The sequence below is a fragment of the Cajanus cajan genome, chromosome 3, assembly GCF_000230855.2.
Source record: "Cajanus cajan strain Asha chromosome 3, NIPB_CcT2T_4, whole genome shotgun sequence".
NCBI classification, from domain to species: Eukaryota; Viridiplantae; Streptophyta; class Magnoliopsida; order Fabales; family Fabaceae; genus Cajanus; species Cajanus cajan.
In genome coordinates, this window is record NC_138519.1 from 13,606,891 (window position 1) to 13,622,148 (window position 15,258).

A 15,258-nucleotide genomic window follows, 5' to 3' on the forward strand; every position below is an offset into this window, starting at 1 on the left:
TCATGCTGAAGAAAGAAGGCAAAAAATGTCATTTTTCAACTGGTGGAGCTTTGGTTTGTGCAGTGGACTCATTCTGGGATCCACCGTGATTGTTTATGTGCAAGATCATGTAAATTGGGGAGTTTCTTATATCATCCTCACAGGGGTCATGGCTATCTCATTGCTCGTGTTCTTGATAGGGAGGTCTTCTTATCGTTATAGGACACCAATTGGGAGTCCCTAATTAACTCCTATGTTGCAGGTTCTTGTTGCTGCTATTTCCAAAAGAAAGCTTCCATATCCTTCCGATCCAACTCAGTTGTATGAAGTTTCCGAGTCTGATGGCAATAGTGAGAGATTTCTTGCTCATACCAAGAAATTCAGGTAAGTAGTAAAAACTATATCATTACATGGAGAAAGAGAGGTCGATTTAGAGGTATATATATATTCAATTCTTATGTTATATATGTGGCACATGTGAAGGAGGTAAAAAAATACTTTTATATCAAAAAAATCAAAAGTCAATTTTGTTGGATTGTTGTGCACCGCGGAAACCTTGTAAACCAATGTTGGCCTATTAATTCAAACTATCAACTGTGATTCTAATTATTGTGCAAAAGTTTTTACTCTTCACATATTATCTATTTTGAAAATTTTCATAAATTTATTTTTATCATCATTCAAAATATTTTTTTATTAATGAAGATTTTGTGTGTATTTATAAATTCATGTTTCTCCTATAATAATGAGGTGTTTTGATTTTTAAAAGAATTATTAAGTATTTCAGAATTACTAAATATTCATGATTCGATTCCTATCTAATCTTACTTGACATGCATTTAAGTTATTAATTTGCAAAAATAAAAATTGATTACATATCACTAGAAATGTTCAAAAAACTATATTAAACTAAACTATTGTAAAAACTAAACTAAACTAAACTATAAAAAACTAAACTAATTTTTATAAAAACTAAACTATATTTGAAGTTTAGTTTTAAAAATTAAACTATTATAAAAAGTAGTTTAGTGAACTTTAACTATTAAAAAAAACTTATTGTAACGACCCGCCACGGTCTCTACACTTAGTGGAATCGCACTAAAGTGTAACGACCCGCCACGGTCTCTACACTTAGTGGAATCGCACTACAAATAGTTAACTAAGAGAATATTAAACTGGATAACACATACATACAGGCATAAATATAAAGATCAAAATAATTAAGTTTCTGTATATAAAATATAGCACCATATATGTACAGTCATCCCAAAATATTCCTTAGTGCCGGTCAAGCACTGACAAAAAGAATGTTACCCAAAATGGTAACTCAAAACACGAGACTCAGCTCCTCGTCTCGCAACGATCACCTCTACTCCCAAGCTATTCCTGACCTGCTCCCATACCAAGTATGATCATCGCAGTTCCACCACATGGAAAACAAAAGGGTAAGCTAGAATTCAAAAATCAATAATACAAGTACAGAATAAAAATCTATACTACACATGCATCCCAAATCCTGTTCTTAAGGAACCTTTCATCTCAATCAATCATTCATTCATCAAACATGAAGTCAAACACCCCACTTCATCATGTCAATAATCATACAGTAAATGCATCTCAATCATCAAATGCGTCGTCACGCATACACCTAGGAGATCTCCATAATAATAGAGCTGTATAAGTGACATTCCATCTTACCGAAACCACCCCAACCGTTTTCACGCCCAAAGCGCCCGCTCGGTCACAGCTAAACAGGATATAATCCTCCCTCAGTTTTACTCGGATGATGTCACTTACACACTTGGAAGTCCAGATCCACCGTCAGGTATAGCACAGCTGGGTACGGGCTTACCACGACCTTGGCATGCATTAACCAAGTCAATTGTGGAGTTCGCCCACCGACTATCCGCAAGGATCCACGCACCTTCCCGAGTACTTGGTTAAGGGAATAACCCTCGACCTCATACCCCGCTCCAACACTAGCTAAGGACTTAGAGGAGACTCACCCAACCCAGTGGCCTATCTGAGCACCACTCTCCCAAATCCAGTGGCCTCCCAGAGCACCACTCTCATATATCAGTGGCTTATTCAAGCACCACTCTCAAGAGACTCTATGTGAGCTCTTCCAGTTCGAAAATATTTTTCCTCTCCTCAAGTCCTAGGCTAGACTCATGCCATAGGCATCACATGCAATCATGCATCATACATCATAATGGTCTGCCCACCATCATGATCAACAATCATACACATGTCATAAGACATCACATGGAATAATGCATCATTCATCATAAATGATCTATCCATCATTATGATCAATAAACATATTCATATTCAAACATTCATACGTATCATTACAAACATACATATGAATCATATCGCACCATACATACATATATGATCTAAAACTTTAACTTTAAACATGCATAAGCATCAATTTAAAACAATTATTATAAATATAATTACGCTTGGCGCAGTCAGCTCGCACCTAGCCTAACACCAACCAAAGAGCTCTGAGCTCTTCCACGCCTAGCACACTCAACCTGCGCCCGGCCTAATCCCATTGAGTTTGTAAACTCACATACATCCTAAATAACAAACATTCTAGCTTTCCTTACCTGAAGATTGGCTCAGATAGCCAAAAACTGAATAAAAGTAGAATTTCCCCTCGAGGCTTAACTCGGAACTTCAGTCCTCCCAAAACAAGCTTTCTAATCTGAATTTCAAGAAAAGACAGAAGGAGTTATTGATCTAGAGGAGAAAAGGAGTTAAACAGAGAAATTTGGGAGAGAAAGGAGCTCACTGACCCAGAGACCTTCTCTCTAAAACTTCTCTCTAGAATCAGAACTCCTCACGGCCCCCCCTCACCCCTATTTATAGGCAATCCGGAGAGGCCAGAACGGCCTGTACCGAGTTCGGAACGGCCCGTTCCGAACTCCCATTTCACACACAAAATCCACGCCCAGAACGGCCCGTTCTGAAAACAGAACGGCCCGTTCCGGGACTCATCCGGAACGGCCCGTTCTCCCTCCGGAACGGCCCGTTCCCAACCACGAAATTCAGTTTAATTTAATAGCTTGGAACGACCCGTTCTAGATTGGGAACGGCCCGTTCCGGGCTACTAAATCAGCCACCATTTGTTTTTTTTAAACTACGTTACAATACTCCCCAACAAACAGGAATTTTCGTCCCCGAAAATAGGTCTACCTAAAGAGAGGAATGGATAATGTTCCTTGAACTGACTCTCCACCTCCCAGGTAACCTCACCAGTAGTTGCATCCCAAACAATTCTCACCAAGCCGATGGATTTGCCACAAAGCTTCTTCAACTTGTGATTAACCACAGCTACCGATCTCTTCTCATAGGTCAAGTTCTCTCTAACTTGCACCTCATCCATCTCTACTACTTGACTCAGGTCTCTGATGTAGTTCCTCAGCTGTGAAACGTGAAACACATGCTCTCCCTCTTCAAATTCTAGAGGTCTCCTCCTCCTATCAGCATAGGACTTTCATCAACTCTGGGTAGCCCTCAACCTTTCCTGAATCTATCTCACCATCTCAGTAGTCTGAAGAACTAACTCTAGACCAACCACTACTGACTCACCCTCCTGATACCAACATAATGGAGTTCTACACCTTCTACCATACAAAGCCTTAAAAGGTGTCATGCCAATAATCAAGTGATAGCTGTTATTATAAATAAACTTTACCAATGGTAACACCTCTTCCCAGCTACCCAGATGATCCAACACATAAGCTCTCAAGAGATCCTCCATTGACTGAATTGTCCTCTCCGACTGACCATCTTTCTGTGGATGATAAACAGAGCTCAACCTCAACCTTGTTCCCAAAGCCTAATGTAGAGTCTGCCAACCTGGAAGTAAACCTTAGATCTCTGTCAGAGATAATACTGGAAGGCACTCCATGCAACCGTACTATCTCCCTGATATACAACTGTGCAAGCCTCTCCAAGGACCACCTCTTGATAGGAAAAAAGTACGCACACTTTGTCAACCTATCAACAATCACTCAGATAGAGTCATTGTTCCTAGCTGTCCTAGGCAACCGAACCACAAAGTCCTTAGTGACATTATCACACTTCCACTCGAAAATCTCCATCAACACTAAGCTTAAAGCACTAAGCTCAAACCCAGCTGCCCTCTTAATACCAAGCAATCCCAAAATCCTCAACAATTCTAGATCTTGTAATTGCTTAGTTCTCACCTGTCTAAAGAACTCATTAGTTATGGTGATCATACCATAACTAATATGATCATGAACAACCACCATCTCTAGTCTCAAATCTCTAAACTACTCAATCATCTCCAACTCCTTAATCAACATAACTGACACATGAATGGATTTCCTACTCAATACATTCGCTACCACACTCGCCTTCCCAGGATGATACATCAACTTAAAATCAAAGTCCTTTAGGAATTCCATCCACCTTCTCTACCTCATATTCAACTCCTTCTGATCATTAAATACCCTGAATCTCGTACCATATAGATAGTGCCTCCATGACTTCAAGGCAAACACCGCAGATGCAAGCTCCAAATCATGAGTAGGATAATTTCTTTCATGAGTCTTAAGTTGCCTCGAAGCATACGCTACTACTCTCCCTTCCTGCATCAACATACAGCCCAACCCCTGGTGAGAAGCATCACAGCACACATCAAAATACTCACCAGTGTCAGGTAACACCAAAGCTGGAGAAGTAGTCAATCACCCCTTCAATTCCTGAAAACTTTGCTCACAAGCGTCCATCCAAACTAAAAGCTGATCTTTCCGAGTCAGTTAAGTCAAAGGCATTACTATTCAAGAGAAACTCTTCATGAATCTCTGATAGTAACCTGTTAACCCAACAAAACTCCTAATCTCTGTAGTAGTCATCGGACGCTCCCACTGAATCACAGCCTCCACCTTGGCTGGATCTACTGCAATCCCCTCTGCCGATATCACATGCCCCAAAAATTTCACCTCGGACAACCAAAACTCACACTTGGACAGTTTGGCATACAACTGTCTCTCCCTCAACACCTCCAAAATCGACCTCAAATGCTCACGGTGATCCTCCAATGATCTAGAATACACCAAAATATCATCAATGAAGACCACCACAAATCTGTCCAAGAACGGTCTAACGATCCTATTCATGTAATCCATGAACACTGCTGGAGCATTAGTGACACCAAAAGGCATCACCACATACTCATAGTGGCCATACCTAGTCCTGAAAGCAGTCTTCGGTATGTCACTCTCCTTCACCCTGATCTGATGGTATCCAGCTCTCAAATCAATCTTTGAAAATACTGAAGCTCCCCTCAGCTGATCTATCAAATCATCAATCCTCAGAAGTAGATACTTATTCTTTATCGTTAATTTATTCAGCTGCCGATAATCAACACACAAACGGACCCTACCATCTTTCTTCTTCACTAACAGTACCGGGGCACCCCAAGGAGAAACACTGGGCCTCACCATCTGCTTCTCCAACAAATCCTCAATCTGTTTCTTCAGCTCTACCAACTCAGCTGGAGCCATCCTATAAGGAGCCATTGATACCGGTCCTGCACCTGGTACCAGATCAATGCTAAACTCAACATCACGCTTGGGTGGCAGTTCTGGCACATCATCTGGAAACACCTCAGGAAATTCACTGACAATCTCGATCCCAGCGATAGCTCTCTCTGTCTCAATACTCAAAGCTGCAAACAACATGAAGCACTCAGCCCCATCCCTCATCAACTGCTCAGCCTGACCTGCTGATACTAACACCTCATCCTCTAACTGAGGAAACACCAACTCTCTCTGAGCACAATCTATAAGGATGTGATGGGCAGATAACCAATCCATCCCTAAGATTATGTCGATATCCACCATGGGCAACACAATCAGGTTCACTCGGAACCTCCTACCAGACACCTCTATCGGGCATCTCACACACATCTCCGACGTCACCACAGAAAATGAAGTCGGAGTAGAAACAGAAAAAAAATCAACATGCAAGGAAGATACTGACAAATCCAATCTCTTTACACAATCAACAGAAATGAAAGAATGCGTGGCACCAGAATCGAATAAAAATAAAACATCCTCACCTGCTGCCTTCCCCTTTCCCTTCACCAAGTCTGATGAAGTGGAAGCCTCTACACCTGACAATGCAAACACTCTCCCCGCAGCTGTAGGTCTAGGTGGCCTCGGGGCACTCCCAGATGAAGTCGGCGGTGTCTGACAATCTCTAGAGATGTGGCCTGGCCTACCACATCTAAAGCAAACATTCCCCGGAAGGGAACAATCTCTCACCACATGTGCTCCTCCACATCGATAGCACCGCACCGAGTGTGCTCCGCCCTGAGGAGTAACAGGTCGAGGTCCCCTACTAACAGCTCCTCTCTGAGACTGTACAGGTCTGTCATAGGGTCCCCTCTGCTGGCCTCCCCTCCTGGACCCAGATGATCCCTCCTGAACTCTAGCAGCCTTATCGCTGCTACCACCACCCTCCAAACTCTCAACAGTCTTTGCCTTCTCAACCAAGGCAGGAAACTTCACTATGGACATGGGGACTATGACCCTCTTCAGCTCGTGTCTCAAACCCTCTGCAAACTTTCTACATCTCCAAGCCTCAGATATGGCTTGAGAGTAGAAACGAGCTAAATGCTCAAACCTCATAGCATACTCAGAAACAGACAAGCTCCCCTGATGTAATCTCATGAACTCTGCCTCCTTAGCGTATCTAACATTATTCGGGAAATATTTCTCCAAAAAGACCCTCCTAAAGCAATCCCAGTCAACAATCACACCCCTGCTCTCTAACATCTTCCTGGTGCCTCTCCACCAATACTCAGCCTCGCCCCCCAGCATGTAAACTGCATAAGCCAACTTTCTCTCATCAGAAGATCCCAAAACACTGAAAATATTCTCCATGTCCCTCAACCACTGATCTGCCACATCAAGATCCGAATCCCCTCGGAACTGAGGAGGCTGACATCCCCTGAACTCTGCTAAATCTCTCCCCTCCTGAGAGACCACCGGTCTAGCTGCCTCGGCCGCAGCTCTAGCTGCCTCCATATGAGCAAAGTGAGCACTCTGCTGCTGCATCGCCATGGCTATCATCTCCATGGCCCTAGCAATCTGGTCATACTGGGGTCTCACCATACTACAAGAATTCAAACATCCTATTTAGTAACATAATACCCCCACAATTCACCAAAGGCTAGCACATATCAGAGATATGACACAATAGAAACCTAGAAAAATCATTTCCCACAGAGTATCCTAAAAGACTCGACCGGCTCTGATACCATAAAAGTGTAACGACCCGCCACGGTCTCTACACTTAGTGGAATCGCACTAAAGTGTAACGACCCGCCACGGTCTCTACACTTAGTGGAATCGCACTACAAATAGTTAACTAAGAGAATATTAAACTGGATAACACATACATACAGGCATAAATATAAAGATCAAAATAATTAAGTTTTTGTATCTAAAATATAGCACCATATATGTACAGTCATCCCAAAATATTCCTTAGTGCCGGTCAAGCACTGACAAAAAGAATGTTACCCAAAATGGTAACTCAAAACACGAGACTCAGCTCCTCGTCTCGCAACGATCACCTCTACTCCCAAGCTATTCCTGACCTGCTCCCATACCAAGTATGATCATCGCAGTTCCACCACATGGAAAACAAAAGGGTAAGCTAGAATTCAAAAATTAATAATACAAGTACAGAATAAAAATCTATACTACACATGCATCCCAAATCCTGTTCTTAAGGAACCTTTCATCTCAATCAATCATTCATTCATCAAACATGAAGTCAAACACCCCACTTCATCATGTCAATAATCATGCAGTAAATGCATCTCAATCATCAAATGCGTCGTCACGCATACACCTAGGAGATCTCCATAATAATAAAGCTGTATAAGTGACATTCCATCCTACTGAAACCACCCCAACCGTTTTCAGGCCCAAAGCGCCCGCTCGGTCACAACTAAACAGGATATAATCCTCCCTTGGGTTTACTCGGATGATGTCACTTACACACTTGGAAGTCCAGATCCACCGTCAGGTATAGCACAGCTGGGTACGGGCTTACCACGACCTTGGCATGCATTAACCAAGTCAATTGTGGAGTTCGTCCACCGACTATCCGCAAGGATCCACGTTCCTTCCCGAGTACTTGGTTAAGGGAATAACCCTCGACCTCATACCCCGCTCCAACACTAGCTAAGGACTTAGAGGAGACTCACCCAACCCAATGGCCTATCTGAGCACCACTCTCCCAAATCCAGTGGCCTCCCAGAGCACCACTCTCATATATCAGTGGCCTATCCAAGCACCACTCTCAAGAGACTCTATGTGAGCTCTTCCAGTTCGAAAATATTTTTCCTCTCCTCAAGTCCTAGGCTAGACTCATGCCATAGGCATCACATGCAATCATGCATCATACATCATAATGGTCTGCCCACCATCATGATCAACAATCATACACATGTCATAAGACATCACATGCAATAATGCATCATTCATCATAAATGATCTATGCATCATTATGATCAATAAACATATTCATATTCAAACATTCATACGTATCATTACAAACATACATATGAATCATATCGCACCATACATACATATATGATCTAAAACTTTAACTTTAAACATGCATAAGCATCAATTTAAAACAATTATTTATAAATATAATTACGCTTGGCGCAGTCAGCTCGCACCTAGCCTAACACCAACCCAAGAGCTCTAAGCTCTTCCACGCCTGGCACACTCAACCTGCACCCGGCCTAATCCCATTGAGTTTGTAAACTCACATACATCCTAAATAACAAACATTCTAGCTTCCCTTACCTAAAGATTGGCTCAGATAGCCAAAGACTGAACAAAAGTATAATTTCCCCTCGAGGCTTAACTCGAAACTTCAGTCCTCCCAAAACAAGCTTTCTAATCTGAAATTCAAGAAAAGACAGAAGGATTTATCGATCTAGAGGAGAAAAGGAGTTAAACAGAGAAATTTGGGAGAGAAAGGAGCTCACTGACCCAGAGACCTTCTCTCTAAAACTTCTCTCTAGAATCAGAACTCCTCACGGCCCCCCCCTCACCCCTATTTATAGGCAATCCGGAGAGGCCAGAACGGCCTGTACCGAGTTCGGACTGGCCCGTTCCGAACTCCCATTTCACACACAAAATCCACGCCCAGAACGGCCCGTTCTGAAAACAGAACGACCCGTTCTGGGACTCATCCGGAACGGCCCGTTCTCCCTCCGGAACGGCCCGTTCCCAACCACGAATTTCAGTGGCCTATCTGAGCACCACTCTCCCAAATCCAGTGGCCTCCCAGAGCACCACTCTCATATATCAGTGGCCTATCCAAGCACCACTCTCAAGAGACTCTATGTGAGCTCTTCCAGTTCAAAAATATTTTTCCTCTCCTCAAGTCTTAGGCTAGACTCATGCCATAGGCATCACATGCAATCATGCATCATACATCATAATGGTCTGCCCACCATCATGATCAACAATCATACACATGTCATAAGACATCACATGCAATAATGCATCATTCATCATAAATGATCTATCCATCATTATGATCAATAAACATATTCATATTTAAACATTCATACGTATCATTACAAACGTACATATGAATCATATCGCACCATACATACATATATGATCTAAAACTTTAACTTTAAACATGCATAAGCATCAATTTAAAACAATTATTTATAAATATAATTACGCTTGGCGCAGTCAGCTCGCACCTAGCCTAACACCAACCCAAGAGCTCTGAGCTCTTCCACGCCTGGCACACTCAACCTGCGCCCGGCCTAATCCCATTGAGTTTGTAAACTCACATACATCTAGGGGTGGGCAAAACGAACTGAACTAAACTGAACTTATAAAAACTATACTGAACTTAAAAGTAGTTCATATGAACTGAACTAAACTAAACATTAGTTTAGACGAACTGAACTGAACTATTTTTTTGTGTCATTGAACTGAACTGAACTATACTATAAAAATTTGAACTGATTTATAATTTAAACTGCACTAAACTATTATGATATTTTGAATTGAACAATTTTGACTCATTGATCTATCAAAATAGGACACATTTGCCAACTTTACTCTATTTTCCATTTTATTTAAATTTTTTAAAGGAAAAAAATATAAAATTAAGTCAAACAAACTCAGTGAATTTTAAGCCTAAAAATAAGTAGTTCAACATAGCTCAATTGATCCATTAAGTTCGACAAAATTGATACAATTTTTTTTTCAGATCATTTTTTTTCTAAAGTTTTGGTTATTAGACTATCGAGCTAATCCATTAAGACATAACATGTTAAACACATTTAATTTTTATTCTTTTATAAAAATAGTTCAATTTTTATAATTCAGTTCAGTTTTTATAGTTCAGTACAGTTCAACTTTACAACAGTTCAGTTCAGTTCAGTTTTTTTTAAACAGTTCAGTTCAGTTTTTTTACAAACAGTTCAGTTTTTTATAGTACAGTTCACCACCAGTTCAGGTCAGTTCAGTTCAGTTTAGTTTTTTTTGCCCACCCCTACATACATCCTAAATAACAAACATTCTAGCTTCCCTTACCTGAAGATTGGCTCAGATAGCCAAACACTGAACAAAAGTAAAATTTCCCCTCGAGGCTTAACTTGGAACTTCAGTCCTCCCAAAACAAGCTTTTTAATCTGAATTTCAAGAAAAGACAGAAGGAGTTATTGATCTAGAGGAGAAAAGGAGTTAAACAGAGAAATTTGGGAGAGAAAGGAGCTCACTGACCCAGAGACCTTCTCTTTAAAACTTCTCTCTAGAATCAGAACTCCTCACGGCCCCCCCCCCTCACCCCTATTTATAGGCAATCCGGAGAGGCCAGAACGGCCTGTACCGAGTTTGGAACGGCCCGTTCCGAACTCCCATTTCACACACAAAATCCACGCCTAGAATGGCCCGTTCTGAAAACAGAACGGCCCGTTCCGGGACTCATCCGGAACGGCCCGTTCTCCCTCCGGAACGGCCCGTTCCCAACCACGAATTTCAGTTTAATTTAATAGCTTGGAACGGCCCGTTCTAGATTGGGAACGGCCCGTTCCGGGCTACTAAATCAGCCACCGTTTTTTTTTTTAAACTACGTTACACTTATAATTAAGAAATGTTCTAAATAATTAATTAGAACTAAACTAATAAATAATTAAATTGAATTAAAATAGAAAAAACTAAATTATTTTTATAAAAGTTGAACTAAAATGAATTTTATGTTCAGTTTTATAAATCTAAAATTATTTTCTAAATAGTAGTTTGTTAAACCAAACTATTAATAAAACTAAATTTTTATTATTAATACATTTTTCGTAGCTTTTCAATTTTGCCTATTGCCCACTTTTGAGTCGGTATACTAGTGGTTTAGTGTTATTATGTACAACTACACATTTTTTTTTTTATTAATTTACAGGATTAAACAAAAAAATTAATTTTCATTTATTAATTGAATAAAAATCTATATACCTTTCGTAATTATTACTCTTTCAATATTTTTAATATAATTATTATAAAAATTAAAAAAATGTATTATATATGTATGTACAAACTTCTCTCTTTATTATCCAAATAATTTTATTTTTGATGCTAAAAAATATTATTTTAATAAAAAAAATTATAATATTAATTAATTGAGTTTACAACATTATAAAAGTAACGGTATACATTTTTATAATATTTTTTAAAATTCATACTATTTTGTAAAGAACGTATTAACTTGAAAAAATAGTTACATGTAATATTTAGATATTGTTTTTAAACTTTTTTTATTTATTGGTAAAGATAGGAAAGATTACAAAGATGGTTGCAGTGAGGATTGAATCTAGGTCCTCATGCTTCTAACTACCCCAACCCCTCCCCACCCAAACTTTTTTATTTAATAATTAATAATATCGGTAAATTGATTAAAAATTAATAAGATTTGATTGATTTTTAAAAAATATGAATAAAAAATCTATTATGTGAACTTTTATCAATATTATACTTGTTTTACATTTCAAACTATTTTAAATTTAATTCATAATTAATATCAATAATTTGGTAGCTCAGTTTAAAAATGTTGATTTTAAATTTGTTTTTTTGAAAGTAGTTCAATTTAGTTTATAGTTAATAATAGTTTAATTTAGTTAATATTGTAGTTTAGTTCAAACTCCTAGAACTATAGTGCACTAAACTAGATAATAGTTTAGTTTAATTAATATTTATTTTAGTTCAATTTAATTTTGTGAACTATTTATTATAATTTAGTTTAGTTTTCTTTTAGTTTAGTTCAATTTAGCAATTTAGACACCTCTACATATCACACAGAAAATAATTTATTTGAATCATTTATTTCATCACTAACTTATAAGTTTTCAACCGAACTACAAAAATCATGTAATATTTTTAAATAATTAAAATATGTAATATTATATATTTAATACTCCACATCGCATGAACATAAGCCCAAAATAAAAAGGGCTAGATAAATTAAGAGTTTGCAGTCTAATTTATTAAAGAAACCGATTATAAAATGTTAAATTCATCTTACTAAAATTCTGGTTATTTTCAAAAATAACTTTTGAATATTTTTTACGTTTTTGGTACAATAAAATTTATTTCTTGGACAACATTTTTACTTTTGTGTTTTATGACTAATGTTCATACGATAGGGGTAGCAATATTTACCAGATATTAAGATGGTATGGTATGTTTTGATCAGATTTCTTGACAAGGCAGCTATTCTTGAAAATGAAGGGAGCTTAGCAGAGAAAAAAAGTGCCTGGAAACTAGCAACCGTAACCACAGTTGAAGAACTGAAGCTTATCATCAACATGATCCCTATTTGGTTATTCACTTTACCATTTGGAATCTGTTTTTCACAAACTTCCACTTTCTCCATCAAACAATGTGCCATCATGAATAGAAAGTTAGGCAACAGGTTTGAGGTTCCTGCAGGTTCAATTGTCACCTTTGCTGGAATTGGGATGATATTTTGTGTCACCATTTATGACAAGCTCCTAGTGCCAATGCTAAGAAAACTAATGGGAAATGAAAGAGGAATCAGCATCCTCCAAAGGATTGGTATTGGAATGTGTTTCTCGGTTATCACAATGATAGTAGCAGCTTTGGTAGAGAGAAGAAGGCTCGAGGCTTTTGAGATGAATGGCCCATTAAAGGGTTCTTTGTCAATGAGTGCCCTTTGGTTGGCCCCACAAATTCTATTAATTGGATTTGGTGATGGGCTCGCTCTTGTTGGCTTGCAAGAGTATTTCTATGACCAAGTGCCTGACTCAATGAGAAGCTTGGGAATAGCACTTTACTTTAGTGTGATTGGAGCTGCAAGTTTTGTTAGTAGTTTGTTGATAACAATTGTTGATCATGTGACAAGTAAGATTTGGGAAAGTTGGTTTGGTAAGGATTTAAATAGTAGCCGTTTGGACCAATTTTATTGGCTGCTTGCAACCATGACCACATTGAACTTGTTCGCATTTGTGTTCTATGCTCGAAAGTATTCCTATAAAAATGTGCAAAAGGTTTCAATGGTCAACCATTATAAAGGCAAAAGTGATGATGGTAGAGTAGAGACCGTGATTTGAATGAGTGAAATTAGTTATATGTAATATAAATGACTAAGATTCCATCCTTCGATGATGAATATTATAAATACATAGAATTTCCTTCTTAACGTACATATTGTTGATAACTTGTGATACAAAAAAAAAAAATGTTTTTTTTTTCTTCTAAAACTTCTTTGGAGTCCATGTAATATGAAAATAAAAGTATGTATGTAATTGTCTTTTCAAAAAGTTCTCATTAATGTTTTTTTTCCAATTATCTCATTTTGAAATGATGTATGTATTTGTTTAATGAGGAGAGATATGGGAAAAAAATTTACCAAATTTCTTCAAAAAAACTTGCAAGAATTTTATTGAGTTTTGGCATAAAACTTAAAAGGAGGGTTTTTTTTTTTTAACAAGTTTCAATCGATAAAACTTGTAAGAAACATTTTTTTTAACAAGTTTCAAACTATAAAACTTGTAAGAAGAATTTTTCTAATTTCCCCTAAAAACTTGTAGGGACAGTTTCTTATAAAACCTATAATATATTTGAGATAATGAATATTTTTTAGATGTAGATATAAGAGGTTGAATCACGTTAAATATATTATGTATTATCTTTCTTTTTCTTTTGTGTTTTTATTTGTATTCTTATTATTATGCATAAAAAAGAACGAGTTTTTTTTGTTCTCGTGCAACTGTAGTGTCAAAGCTTTAGTTTGTGCAACTTAATGACTTGTCATATTGAAGCTTAATATATGATCATTTTCAAATATGTGTATATTTTCTAACTAATTTAGGAAATTATTGAACATGTCTTATGCTTTTGAGTCCTGTTTTGATCAAAATAAGTATTAAAAGTTAGTTTAGTTTGTTTACACATATTTATTCAAGTTATAGAGTTTTTTATTATTATTTTTAGTATTTTAGACGAGAAATGGGAGAAGATAAGAAGCTAATCAAAGAGACCCAAGTTGAGAGCATTAAAGTTATCAACCCTCACTCGAGCAAATCACCTTGTTCGCTTAAGTAAGGCTATGTCGAGAGCAGTATTTGGAGAATAAGAGACTCTCCACTAGTACAAAATATACATTATACGTCGGTTATTTTACGGATTTTACGTCGGAAAAATGTGCGATGTGGAAGCGGGAGACGTAAAATTTACGTCGGACATAACAAATATGACGTAAATTTACGTCGGACATAACAAATCCGACGTAAAAAGTTGTAAAAAAATTATAATAAAAAAAAACGACTACAAGCAGAACGGGCTGTTCTGCTTGGAGAACAGCCCGTTCTGCACGGAGAACGGGCCGTTCCCCAAGCAGAACGGCCCGTGCTGCAACCTGGACTTGGCTCTCCTCCTTATTTTCCTCTGCTGGTTTTTCGTCTGGCTTCTCTTCTCTGTTCTCCTCAGGCTTGGCTTCAGCCACTAGTTGTTCCTACTCAAAATATAAAAAGGAACACACATAATAAGTACAAGAACTAATTAATGTAGACCAAGTTATAACACTATCAGCAAGAAAAAAGGTTTCACCAAGAAATATCACCTGTTTTTGCTTCCTCACCCATTTTTCGTATGAATGGAGACTGAAATGTTAGAAAAATTATAAGGAAGGAAGGAGTATAGGAGCAGAGGGATTTCAACGCGCGGGAGAAGAAGT

The 15,258-nt window shown here is 38.1% G+C and overlaps 1 protein-coding gene across 1 annotated transcript; it reads left to right on the forward strand.

Moving 5' to 3' along the window:
- The first annotated feature begins 10,984 nt into the window (after positions 1-10,984).
- On the forward strand, positions 10,985-13,879 carry LOC109802033 (protein NRT1/ PTR FAMILY 5.7). Its single transcript, XM_020363234.2, has one exon. The coding sequence runs from the start codon at positions 12,734-12,736 to the stop codon at positions 13,631-13,633; it is 900 nt and encodes a 299-aa protein (XP_020218823.1). The 5' UTR covers positions 10,985-12,733; the 3' UTR covers positions 13,634-13,879.
- The last annotated feature ends 1,379 nt before the right edge of the window (positions 13,880-15,258 follow it).